At 44.9% G+C, this 14,010-nt stretch overlaps 1 protein-coding gene across 1 annotated transcript in view; it reads left to right on the top strand.

Moving 5' to 3' along the window:
- Positions 1-14,010, top strand: part of Nrde2 (NRDE-2, necessary for RNA interference, domain containing) — a 49,809-nt gene that overhangs the window by 19,597 nt on the left and 16,202 nt on the right. Inside the window, exons 4-7 of the mRNA XM_012950076.2 lie at positions 268-417; positions 6,984-7,434; positions 9,575-9,980; positions 11,749-11,882. Of these exons, the coding sequence (XP_012805530.2) occupies positions 268-417; positions 6,984-7,434; positions 9,575-9,980; positions 11,749-11,882 (1,141 nt within the window). The remainder of the gene's footprint in view (positions 1-267; positions 418-6,983; positions 7,435-9,574; positions 9,981-11,748; positions 11,883-14,010) is intronic.

Consider the following 14,010-nt stretch of genomic DNA (forward strand, 5'->3'; position numbering starts at 1 on the left):
ATGGGTGGCTTGGGAATTGACCCAGGTTGACAGGCTTTCTAAGCAAGCCCCTTGAACTGCTGAGCTATATTCCCTGCTCCTATCTCACAAACTTTATCCAAGAGCAGACGTCCCCTTCTTAATCTTTATAACTGTATATTTATATGTACTTCAGTGTGTTTGATGTCATGTTGGGCTTGAGAAGTTTTAAATGTATTTCTGAAAATGCTGACTCTATTACTAAAAGTTTTCTGAAGTACCTGTCCCTTCCTTTCCTTTGTCCCCTAGTCAAGGCAATAATGCTGCTGCCGATACTGGACATCGCTGTATTTGGCTGGAAGATATTCAGACTCTGACAGGAGAAATTTTCAGAACAGACAAGAAACCAGATCCTGCCAACTGGGAGTATAAGTCTCTCTACCGAGGGGATATAGCAAGGTATCCATTTTGATTTGCCCTGGTTTTTGTTACTGGAAGTAACTTCTTTCTCCTCCAAAGTCTTAGCACTGTCTGTCTTTTCTGTCTCATAGATTCTTTTCGGTTTTGTCCATTGACAAGTACCTACTGCATCTGTCTTATCAATATTTTAAAATCAAAGCTTAAGCCTTGAGGGTCAGGTTAATTTTATCCCTGGTGCATAACATAGTGCCTAGAGCAATAATGCTTGTTGAATGAATAAATCTAAAATTACCTCATAATTAATTGTGACAGACTGCAAGAACTCTGTCTAATCTAATCTATATGTCTTAAACAGTGGTGGAGCATTTTTATTTATCCACCCCCCTCATGTCTCATTTAAAAAGTGACATTTAATGGTAATGATTTTTCAAGTTATTTCTAGTATATATCACCAGATGTTCATAAAAATAAGTGGTGGTATTGCATTAGTAATGAATTTTAATTTTCCCCCTATAATCTGTTAACCAAAAGTATTTGAGAGAAGGAGAGATGGTTCACTGCTTGAAGGCACTTGTTTGCAAAGCCTGATGGCCTGGGTTCGATTCTCCAGTACTCATGTAAAGCCAGATGCACAAGTGGCACATGCATCTGGAGTTCATTTGCAGTGGCAGATGGCCCTAGGTGTGCCCATCCTTTTTCTCTCTCCCTCTTTCAAATAAATAAAATTTTTTTAAATTGAATAAGCTAGATGAGGTGGTGATTGTGCACACCTGTAATTCCAGCTACTTGGGAGACTAATGCAGGATGATTGTGAGTTTTAGGAAAGGCTAAGCAACTTAGTGAGAACCCCTCATCTCAAAACAACAGCAATAAGCAAAAACAAAATTGGAGTATTTATTAAAACTGTAGGTGTTTAGTATTTTGTAGGAAACTCGGGGACATAAAGGACAGTAATACAGTCTCTGTTCCCAGCTTACAGGTCATGAAAATAAAAGGTAAGGGAATCATGGGATGTTTTAATAGGCCAGTGATACATTTCACTTTCCAGTGCCCTACCACATCTCCCAGTTTCATGACGTTTCATTCATCCTGAAATGTCTCACCATGTAAACAATTTCAACTGATATTTCTTTGTGATGAGCTGATCTGATTTGCTTTTCAGTGTGTGTCAGCTACATACTGGCATCTAAAAGCTCTTCCCCTTCCCTTCTCTTCCCCTTCCCTTCTCTTCCCTGTCTCTTTTTCTTGAGGTAGTGTCTCATGTAGCACAGGCTGGTTTCAGGCCTACAGTGTCGCTGAGGGTGACATTGAACCTCTCCTGTCAGGTGCTGCCTCATGGTGTACCGCTGCGCCTCTTTTCCTTCATTTGTTATTGGGGAGGCAATTCCTGCCCTGTCTTGTACTCAAAGGTGTTTGATGGAGAATTGGAACTTGGTCATTATAATGGGTTATTACTTATTAGGAGAGGAATAAAGGAATAAAGGAAACATTCTAAAAGAGTGGTTGTTGACATTTGGCTAATGAATTGCACATGCCTTACAAAGTGAGTAATTAGATACAACTTTATTAATGTTAACTGCGAAAATAGTGCTATTGGGAAGTGTGCTGGACATCCTTGATTTCCTGGTAATGCAGTGAAGTTGAAGGGAGGTGGTCTTGCCTGGTTAACAGCAGTATTTGTAGTTGGTCTGCAGACGCTAAGCTGGTCAGAGGACCCTGGGCTTGTTGTGTCTGGAACTGCGTTTTCATACCAGGATGGCCCTGACTACATGAGAGTGTGTTCAGGATGGTGAGCGGTTCCTTGGGAGGGTGGCCAGCTCTGAGCATGAGATAAGGACTGATGGGTAGTGAGGCTATTATCCATTATTACCTTCAAATATTGTCGGATTGCCCTCTTGGGGAGGCAGAAGCAGGACTAAGGGAAGGTTCTGAAAGTCATGCGTGGCAGCACGAGGGGCCGGCAGTGATGTGGCTTTTGTGGAGTAGTACCAGGGAGGGGCGAGGGAGGGGGCTTCTAAAGACGCCGTGGTGTGGAGGTAAGTGGTTGCTACATTTGGAGCTTCCTTAGGACCTCGGACTTGGTGACGCCAAGCTCAGACTGTTCCTTCCTTTTTCACAGATTCTTGTTTCTTTAGTTACATAGTAGATGAAATAGTTGGCTCATGTTTGGCAGCCAAGTTGTTCTTTAAATTTTTTTTTTCCCCCGAGGTAGGGCTCACTCTAGCTCAGGCTGACCTGAAATTCACTATGTTGTCTCAGGGTGGCCTCGAACTCATGGCGATCCTTCTATCTCTGCCTCCCAAGTGCTGGGATTAAAGGCATGCACCACCATGCCTGGCTGATTTTTTGTTTTTTTAATTTGCAAACAGAGAGAGAGAGAGAGAGAGAGAGAGAGAGAGAGAGAGAGGGAGGGAGGGAGGGGGAGGGAGGGAGGGAGAGAGAGAGGGAGGGAATGAATTGACACTCCAGGGTCTCTTGTCACTGCAGACTCCAGATGCATGTGCCACTTTGTGCATCTAGCTTTATGTGGGCCCTGGGGAATTGAACCAGGGCCTCCAGGCTTTGCAAGAAAGTGCTTTTAAAGTTGGGCGTGGTGGTGCACGCCTTTAATCCTAGCACTCAGGAGGCAGAGGTAGGAGGATCGCCATGAGTTCGAGGCCACCCTGAGACAACATAGTGAATTTCAGGTCAGCCTTAGGCTGGAGTGAGACTCTACTTCAAAAACTGCTCCCCCCGCAAAAGTGCTTTTAGCCACTGAGCCATCACTCCAGGCCAGCAGCCAAGTGTTGGAGGGGCTGCAAAGTCCCAGAACATAGTGCTGGTATATCCCTTGCATCTGGTGAGGAACTTTTTACTACACTGTGATGTGGCAGAGACAGAACAAACATGTCAGCTCAGCTTGTCTCTTCCTTTCCCTTAAGAAGCTGCCAGGCTTCACTTTGAAGACCTTACGTGATTTTAGTTAGATCCCAAAACTACAGCTCCATATATAAATTTGGGGACTAAATTTAAATGTGAGGATGAGGTTGTTGGGATTTTTGTTTAATTAGAAAAATATTTTATTTATGAGAGAGAGAAATGGATGGGTGTGCCAGGACATCCTGCAAATGAACTCCAGATGCATGCATACACCGCTTGGTGCATCTGGCTTTACATGGGTTCTGGGGAATCAAACTGGGCTGTCAGGATTTGCAAGCAAGCACCTTTAACTGCTGATCCATCTCTCTAGCCCCTCCCCTGTTTTTGAGGTAGAATTTCATTCTCGATATAGCCCAGGCTGCCCTAACTTGCTGTGTAGAGCAGGGTAGTCTTTTAATTTTTCAAGGTAAGGGCTCACTCTAGCCTAGGCTGATGTAGAATTCATTATGTAGTCTGAAGGTGGCCTCAAACTCACCGTCATCCTCCTACCTCAGCTTACTGAGTGCTGGGATTAAAGGCATGCACCACCAGGCCCAGCTAAGCAGGGTAGTCTTGAACTCATGGTGATCCACCTGCCTCAGCCTCTGGGATTGTAGGCATGAGCCACCGCACTGGCTAAACAGAAGTTTGTTTTTTTTTAAAGAATTATTTTTGTTTATTTTTATTTATTTATTTGAAAGTGACAGAGAGAGAAAGTGGCAGAGAGAGAGAGAGAGAGAGAGAGCAAGAGAGAATGGATGCGCCAGGGCCTCCAGCCACTGCAAACGAACTCCAGACTTGTGCACCCCCTTGTCCATCTGGCTAACGTGGGTCCCGGGGAATTGAGCCTCGAACTGGGGTCCTTAGGCTTCACAGGCAAGCGCTTAGCTGCTAAGCCATCTCTCCAGCCCTAAACAGAAGTTTTGAAGACGATATTAGTGTGGGTTTTATCATTACCATGGCAGACTGAGGAAACCAACTTCAAGAGAGGAAAGTGTTCTTTTGGCTCCTGGTTTCAGAGCTGTCAACCTGTCGTAGTAGAGTGGACATGGAGGAACAGAGCAGCTCACATCATGGTGGTTAGGATACAATGAGAATTGCTTGTACCAGTTATGTTTTCCTCCCCCTTGCCTTTATTCCAAAGCCTCAGCCTATGTGTTGGTGTCCCCACATTCTGGGCAGGTCATCCCTCCTTAGTTGATCCTCTGAAACTCCTTCACAGACACAGTAGGGGAGTGCTTTGCTATTCTCCTGGGGTTTCTCGGTCTGATGAAATTGGCAACCAAGATTAACCATGAAGATTTAAGAGAGAATTTGTATGTGTATTTGAGAAAATAGTTCCCTGAAGTAGAATTCACTGCACTTGAGCAGTAATGGAGGCAAGGCAAACAGAGAGGGTCCTGTGGACAGTGGAGAAACCGAGGAGGTGGAGGGAGAACCCAGGCTGATGTGGAGCTGTCAGAAGATGGGGTATTCACCCTGTCCTTGCTCTCCTGATAGTATCATTTTATTACACACAGTTTTTTTTTTTTAATTTTTATTTATTTATTTATTTGAGAGCGTCAGACACAGAGAGAAAGACAGAGAGAGGGAGAGAGAGAGAATGGGCGCGCCAGGGCTTCCAGCCTCTGCAAACGAACTCCAGACGCGTGCGCCCCCTTGTGCATCTGGCTAACGTGGGACCTGGGGAACCGAGCCTCGAACCGGGGTCCTTAGGCTTCACAGGCAAGCGCCTAACCGCTAAGCCATCTCTCCAGCCCTATTACACACAGTTTTAAAGCTGCCCCAAGGTTAGGACTTTTCCCCTCCTGTGCACTTCCTGTGTCTTATCAGTCCCATTCTATTGGGCTTGCCTCATCACAGCTGCCTATCAACCCCTTATTCCTTTCATACACATTTCACTGTGAACCCTACACAGTACCCCACCTTTAAATACCCCAGTAAGCATTTAGTAACTAGAATTCAGTATTTTTTCCTTTGGATTTTAAGGTTTACATGCAATATAATGTACAAATTGTCAGTCTCTGAGTATTGACAGATACGTTATGCACAACCCATTACTGTGTCCCTCACACACTTCCTCCTGCTCTCTCTCCAGTCAGCCCACGCCACACCTCCCAGAGGCAATTGCTGTTCTCATGTTTTTCCACTATCAGTCAGCTTTGCTGGCTAGAATTTCATGTAAGTGGGATCATGCAGGTGCACCTGGCCTCGTTCATGCCGTGTGGTGGTTTTGACGTTCACTCATGGTGTTTATCAGGAGTTTGTCCTGTTACTGCTGGTAGAGTTCTGTTGAATGGCTTTACACCCTTTGTTTGTTCTTTCGTCTACTGATGGACACCTGGACTGTCGCCAGTGTTTGGCTGTTAGGAATCAAGCTGCCTAGAACATTTGGGCATAAGTCTTTGTGTGGACATGTGGTTTCCTTTCCCCTGGGTAAATACCTAGGAATAGAATTGTTGGGTCATAGGGTAGGTCTGTGTTTAGTTTGTGAAGAACAGCCACACCTTTTCCCAAAGTGCTTGTACTGGTTGACATTTCCATATGAAAGTCCTGGTTGCTCACCAACATTTAGTATTATCAGTCTTGAAAATTTTGCTCTCTAGGGTGTTTGGTGTGCCCAATTAGTTTTTTAAAAATATTTTTTAGAGAGATTGAGGCCTCTAGCCTCTGCAGATGAACTCCAGACACATGTGCCACCTCGTGCATCTGGCTTACGTAGGTCCTGGAGAATTGAGCCTTTGGTTTGCAGGCAAGCACCTTAACCGCTAGGCCATCTCTGCAGCACCCCATTGGTTTTAATTGGCTACTGCTTGATGACTAGTGGTGTCGAGCACTTCTCATGTGTTGTTTTGGTAATTTATATCTTCTTTTGTGACATTTTGGTTCAGAACTCTTGCCCAACTTTTAATTGGGTTGTTTGCTAAGGTGCATACAGAAAAAGTGCACAGTTTTCCTTAGATTTTGCTTGTGCAAATCTCAGTAGTCCTCTAGGACACCCCCATGGTGTAGGAGACCTCATTAGGAGCCAGCTTCCCTTCCTCTAGAGTAGAGCCTCATCAAATGGAAGTTCATTTCACTTTTTTTTTTTTTTCCGAGGTAGGGTCTCACTGTAGCTCAGGCTGACCCAGAATTCACTTTGAAGTCTCAGGGTGGCCTCGAACTCATGGTGATCTTCCTACCTCTGCCTCCCGAGTGCTGGGATTAAAGGCATGCGCCACCACACCCTGCCTCATTTCACATATTTTGTCTCAGGATTTGCAGAAAAGAACCTTAGCTCTATGTGTTAGCTTCAAAGCCAGGTCTAGGGCAGGTCTAGAAGGTTCCCAAGTTTCAGTACACTTCTCGATAAATAGTGTAAAAGGGGTTCATTTCTGCCTTGCCTGCCACAGACAGCTATGATAATCAATGTTTGTGACAGTTCTTAAACTACATAGTTCCTGAAAAATACAAAGTACTAAAAGCTAGAAGACATGAACTTGACTTTGGGAAAATGTTGGTAGAGGGTTGAAATGTCATAGGAAGAGTCTAGCTAGGTAGAAAAAGTTCAGTGCTCATCCTCATGTGGCTCTGAGTAGAGACACTGAAGGAAAAGTGAGTTTGAGTATGTGCAGTGAAATTATATAAGGAGTTGAGGTCTTGTGGCCTCCCATCATCCATGGTAGTGAGCATCTCTCAGTTACATTTTTTCATTTTTCTAATGTAAGATACAAGAGGAAAGGAGACTCCTGCCTGGGCATTAACCCTAAGAAGCAGTGCATATCCTGGGAAGGGGCTAGTGCAGTCAAGAAATCCTCCCGTAAGCACCCGGAGCGCTATTTTACGAAGAAGAACGTGGGGCTAATGAACACCAGTGGAGTTGCTGTGAGTAGTAGAACGGAACCTCCTTCCTCGGAGTCAGTTGAGTTTATCCCAGTGAAAGACTCAGACGACGTGGCCGCTCCTGTTACCACCTGGCTGAATCCTCTGGGGATTTATGATCAATCAACGACACAGTGGTTACAAGGACAGGGTCCAGCTGAGCAGGAATCAAAGCAGCCAGACTCACAGCCAGACGGAGAGAATGCTGCGCTGAAAGCCAAAGTGGAGGAGTTCAACAGAAAGGTTCGGGAGAATCCTTGTGACACTCAGCTGTGGATGGCATTTGTGGATTTTCAGGTAAGTTTCACTGTCCTGGTTCTCTTACTTTGTTATGAAATTCTTTTTTTAAAATTTTTTCCAAAATATTTTATTAATTTATTTGAGGGGGGGGGGCAGATATATTCAGAGAATGGGTGCACCAGGGCCTCCAGCCACCTTGTATGTCTGGCTTATGTGGGTACTGGGGAATCAAACCTGAGTCCTTAGGCTTTGCAGGCAGGCACCTTAACTGCTAAGCTACCTCTCTAGCCCTGATATGATATTCTTGATTAGGGAAGACCCATTTACACTTCAGTACTTTTGTTTTTCTTCTTTCCTCCCTCTCTTTCTTTTTTCCCTTCTCCTAGTGCTGGGCATTGAACCTAGGATCTTGTGTATGTTAGGTAAATAGTCTGCACTGAGCTACGTACTCAGTCTTTGCTTTATTTTGAGACTGGACCCAAGTTCCCAGGCTGGATCTGAACTTGATCCTCCTGTCTCTGCCTCCTAAGTAGCTGGGATAATCAGCGTGTGCCACCATGTGTAGCCTTGTAGCACTTAAAAAGATATTTATTTAAGAGACAGTGAGAGAAAAAGAGGCAGGTAGAGGGAGAATGGGCATGCCAGAGCCTATAGCCATTGTAAACGAACTCCAGACGCATGTGCCACCTTGTGCAGCACTCTTTGAACTGCTGCTAAGCAGCCTGGCAGTGGGCATCTAAAGATGATTAGTTGTAGCCCCTTGCTGGGCTTGGTTAGATACTAGCCAGGACCCTGATGTGTGAGAAGTACAACTTGGGGAAGAAATTTTATTTAGTAGTGTGGGAATGGAGTCAAATTGGAATAGTAATGTGGGGGTGGATTGAACTTAGGGCCTCACACATGCTAGACAAGTACTGTATTACTGAGCTGCACCTCAGCTCAGAAACAAAATTTTGAGAGAAAAGTGATGTTCACTAGGCAGGACAAGACATCCCTGAAGCGCAGAGCACACAGGCAGAGTGCACAGAGTCGTGAGGGACAGGGCTGTCCAGTTACTGTTAGAGCCGTGTGTTCCTTGTTCAAGATACCTGGATTTGTCGTACTTCTGTTTGTACCTCTCATATAATGATTAGACTTTGGCTGTTTTGGTAAGCATGGCTCTTCCTTGTTCCAGGTATGTCGTGCTAAATATTGGTGCTTAAATCTGCGTGGTTCAGTGGGTAAGAGTACTTGCTGTACAAGCATAGGACCTGAGTTCAATCCTAGCACCCAAGTTTAAAACAAACAAACAACAACAACAACAAACAGGCTGGAGAGAGGGCTTAGTGGTTAAGAGGCTTGCTTGCAAAGACTGAGGACCCAGGTTTAATTCCCCAGGACCCACATGAGTCAAATGCACAAGGTGACACACGCATCTGGGCTTCATTTGCAGTGGCTGAAAGTCCTTTAGTGCCCATTCTCTGTCTGCCTCTTTCTTTCTTAAATAAATAAATAAATAAATTAAAAAAAATTTAAAAACAAGCTGGGTGTGGTAGTGCCCAACTTTAATACCAGCACTTAGAAGGCAGAGGCAGGAGGATTGCCGTGAGTCTGAGGCCACCCTAAGACTACATAGTGAATTCGAGGTCAGCCTGAGCTAGTGTGAGACCCTACATCATAAAAAACAAAACAAAAACAACAAAAAACCAAAAAAAAAACGTTAAATAAATAAACAACAACAACAAAAAAAATCAGGTAGGTGTGGCCATGCACACCTATAATCCCAGCCCTGAGAGGGGCAGGGACAGATCACTGGGGCTTGATGGTTAGTCAGTTTAACAAAAAGAAAAACTGAACCAAACAAAAACAAATAATCAACAGTGAGCTCCAGATTCAGCGAGAGACTGTCTCAAGGAAGTAAGGAGATCTGTGTTGGAGGATCCTCACTGCCTCTGCATGTGTGTGGCCTTGCATCTGCATATAGCATACACACAAGCACAGCAAGAAAAAAAAAGACAGTTCAGTTAGGTGAAATAAACAAAGACCAGGCCCACTTTTGTGGAAGTTGTAATAAATCAGTGGTTATCACCAGAGTCCTAATAAGCGTTCTTTTGGAAGGCCAAAAACCCATGGGGGGTGCAAGGTGACTCTGACATGTTGAGCTATCAGGGAACACGTGCTTGGTGTTTGCATTAGTAAGCTGCTGTTTTTGCTTGAGGACGAGGTCATGAGGAGCCCGGGCCTGTGTGCCCTGGAGGAAGGGGAGCAGGAGAGGCGCAAGAAATCCCTCAAGCTCCTCCTGGAGAAGAAGCTGGCCGTGCTGGAGCGTGCTATCGAGAGCAACCCGAGCAGCGTGGACCTGAAGCTCGCCAAGCTGAGGCTGTGCGCCGAGTTCTGGGAGCCTTCCACACTGCTCAAGGAGTGGCAGAAACTCATCTTCCTACACCCCAACAACACAGCCCTGTGGCAGAAGTACCTGTTATTTTGCCAGAGTCAGTTCAGCACTTTCTCAATATCAAAGCTTCACAGTCTCTACGGCAAGTGCCTGAGCACTCTGTCTGCTGTTAAGGATGGCAGCATCCTCTCGCACCCTGCCTTGCCTGGCACAGAAGAGGCCATGTTTGGTAAGGAGATCACTGGATGTAATTGTGCGGCAGGAGTTGTATTTTTCTTTGGTTCTCATTGAAAACAAGGGCTTAGTTTTTGGTTTAATTTAGGAAAGTAAATTGTCAGAACTGATTTTTTTTTTTAAATGGTATGATTCTGGCTGATTCTAAAATTCCCCTCTGGCTCACAGGGTGTGTATGTGGGGGGTGGGTGGGTACTAGAGCCATAGAGTTAAGGAAAATATCACCAGACAAGAAACTATAACTTCTCTACTTATTCACCAAATAACCATACTCAAATTGTAACTTCCTTGGCTACCCATGGCTTACCTGTTGGCTTACCTCAGTTGCAGGGCCTCAGCAGAGATGTTCGTGAAATGTGCTATTTGCTACCTGTGTATAAGTTATGGGTCCTGTGGTGCTAGGAATGTTTCTGGTGTATCCCAAAGGAGTCTAGAAAGAAAATTTTGGTAGCAGCAAGGCACAGGACAGCGCATATGATTCAGGAGCTGGAGAAAGTCGCTTTTGAGCCTGAACCTGGATCTGTCTGTCATTGGCTCTGGTGTGATAGTAGCAGATTTCCTAACCCGTTTGAACTCATTTCTTCATCGGGAGCAATTCCTGCTTCTCAGGGCTGGTTTGCTAAGGGAAACGCTGACCGGTGCATCCTGCTTCATGCGTGGCATGACACACAGCAGGCACCTCCTTGATTGAAACTCCTCTCAAGTGCTAATTATTGTTGGTGTCTAGAGACACAGACACATTACTCCAGAAAGAATAAACCCTTACCACACTGACATTAACACTCTCATATTTGGGGCTGGAGATGTATGTGATGTGTGCTTACCATATACAAGGTCCTAGATTTAATATGCAACATCAAAATATAAAACAAATTACAAAACTTTGCTTTTTAAAGACAGGGTCTTACTCTAGTCCATGTCGACTTGGAACTCACTGTGTAGCACAGGTTGGCCTTGAACTCATGGCAGTTCCCTTACCTCAGCTTTCTGAGTGCTGGGATTAAAGGCATGAACCACCATGCCCAGCACAAAGGACTTTTTAAAAAAATTATTTATTTATTTGAGAGCGACAGACAGAGAGAGAAAGACAGATAGAGGGAGAGAGAGAGAATGGGCGCTCCAGGGCTTCCAGCCTCTGCAAGCGAACTCCAGACGCGTGCGCCCCCTTGTGCATCTGGCTAATGTGGGACCTGGGGAACTGAGCCTCGAACCGGGGTCCTTAGGCTTCACAGGCAAGCGCTTAACCGCTAAGCCATCTCTCCAGCCCAACAAAGGATTTTTTAAAAAAGACTTTCATATTTGATATTGTTTGTAATAAGTTTGTATAGCTTGATGTTATTTAACAAATGGAATTGTGTCACAATTAAGATGAACAAAGAATTTCAGGCATGGAAACAATTTGTTCACAGTAGATAGTGGTAAAAATTGCTGGTGACTAATGCCATCTAGTGATGAGTTTAGTGCTTTCTGATCAAAAGTGGCGCTGTTCTTTTCTACCATTTCCTTGTAATAGTGAGCTTCAGGTATTCGGTGACAACATTAAAAACAAACTTCTGCTTTGTTTTTTGATACTCTGTATAGTTTCTACTGTTAATATTTGTGTTTTGTGGTAGTGTCATATAAAAATTAGAAAAAGAACAGTACTATTGTTAGTCTTTTTAAATGAGGACATTGGAAATGTAATGGTACTTTCTGAGTGCTTGGTTATATTTTCTCCCTTTTTGGTGTCAACGAGGCTTCTCCCCTTTGCCTCCTGTCTGCAGCTCTCTTTCTCCAGCAGTGCCACTTTCTGCGGCAAGCTGGCCATTCGGAGAAGGCCATCTCTTTGTTCCAGGCCATGGTCGACTTCACCTTCTTCAAGCCTGACAGTGTGAAGGAGCTGCCTACTAAAGTACAGGTACCCAGCATGCCCGGTCTCTGTCTCTCAGGAACATGCCAGTGTGCAAGGAATAGTCCATAAAGAAAGTGGAACAGCCGGGCGTGGTGGCACACGCCTTTAACCCCTGCACTCGGGAGCCAAGGTAGGAGGATTGCCATGACTTTGAGGCCACCCTGAGACTACATAGTGAATTCCAGGTCAGCCTGGGCTACAGTGAGACCCTACCTTGGGAAAAAAAAAGTGGAACATGTCAGATACATAAAATAGGATTCCTCCTTCCACCCTAAATACAAAGAGTCACTGACCGCTTGCTTTCTTACACATGGCCCTTGTTTAATGCAGTTTATTGCCACAATCAGAGGAACAGTTGTCATGTCATCTTAAACCATGCGCCGCTTTCTCCAACTTGTGTCTGGGTCAAGTGTTGCTGCACAGTTAACCCATCCCGTGTCTATAATTGAGTTGTTCATGAAATAATTAGTAGGCATTTTGTCATCACCTGTCTCACTGAGGGTTCATATCTTAGAGGACAAGTGAACACTGCCAAGCATAGTGAGCTTTACATATGAGGAACCATCATTTCTCTTTTCAGTGGAATAAAATCCAACTTTGTGCTTTGCCAAGACTGAGGTCAGGGGAGATGGAGAGATTGTTGGAATGTATGCTGACGCTTCAGAAGTCTTTTTGAGCAACTAAGTTTCCCTCATGACATGTCAGTGAAGACTTTTTTTTTTTTTTGGTTTTTCAAGGTGGGGTTTCACATTAGATCAGGATGACCTGGAACTCACTATGTAGTGTCAGGGTGGCCTCGAACTCATGGCGATCTTCCTAACTCTGCCTTCCAAGTGCTGGGATTAAAGGCATGTGCCACCATGCTTGACTGAAGACTATTTTTTATCATGATGCTACCTTTAGACAAAACTGGGTTAAAGAATTATACCTGGTATTATTGGTGTAACAGATTGTTAATAGACCAGATCAAGCAATTTAAGATGTTTATGTTCTTCTGTTTTACGAGCATGCTGTACTTCAGATCTGGTCTGTAACCATCTCTAGGTCAGGCTGTGAATCCTCCTTCCCCGTTCTTCCCCGGAGGCTCTCTGTCTGTGGTGAGAACAGTTACTGGGAAAGGCACTGCTCTAAAGTCATGAGAGACCTGGTCCGCTGTGTTGAGAAGTTACAACACCAGCAGCACGTGTTTCTGAAGAATGTACGTGCCAACTTCGAAATAAATACAGCTGTGTGTCTAACAGTGCTCTGCATTGTCTGTGTAACTAGGAAATACTGCCACCACCAGTATTCTGCCAGTTCTTTTTTTGGGAGAAGCCAACAAGCGAGTGCTTGCTCCCCCAGGCACATCACCTCTGACAAAGTAAAGGCCGATTCAACCAGAGTTTACTTTGACGAACCAGTGTGTTTATTGGGCTTTCTTGCAAAACATGGCCAACGGGTTCCTTGCAGGAGTGTGGAAACCCCAAAGTAGCCACATTGAGACGTGGATAACAATCGTGGGCCGGGTAGATGGAGCTGGTTAGGGTCACTTCTGAAGCACAGCTAATCCTTAAAACAGAAGAACCTAAGCGCGTCCTCAAATTGCTTTAATACAGTAGCATGACGCAAGACAGGCTATTACCACAGAAAGGCCTGTGTTTCTGTGGGATAAAACTGGATATAAACATTTGTCACACAAGTTGAAAAAGTTTCTTTCTCTTGAGTGCCCTCTTTATTCCTAGGCACTGAGGTTTGAACGCAGGGTTTCATACAGGCTAGGTGTCGAGTGCAATTTTCTTACTGCTCTTTGCAAGGACAAACCATACTCTCCCCATTTGGCACATTCCCATTTGGCACACGCTTGGAGTCCTAGGCCTGTTTCAGTGCCTCCCTCCACCCTGCCAGTCCTCCAGGCATGTGGGGCACTGTCCAGGCCAAGGCTGCATCATCCTGCCACCCTCACCCCGTAAGGTTCCCATTGGAAACCTGCTTATCCTCAAAAGGTTTCTTGCAAACGCTGTCATGAGAGTAGGTTGTTGGCTCACTTCTGAAGTCCTGGTGCCGGTTGATAAGATGATCACGTTCCTGCTCAGCGCTGTGCTCACATTGTGTTCCACAGGGAGTGATTTACTGCAGACCTAATGTCCGAGTGGCT

This window comes from Jaculus jaculus, chromosome 7, assembly GCF_020740685.1.
Source record: "Jaculus jaculus isolate mJacJac1 chromosome 7, mJacJac1.mat.Y.cur, whole genome shotgun sequence".
NCBI lineage: Eukaryota > Metazoa > Chordata > Mammalia > Rodentia > Dipodidae > Jaculus > Jaculus jaculus.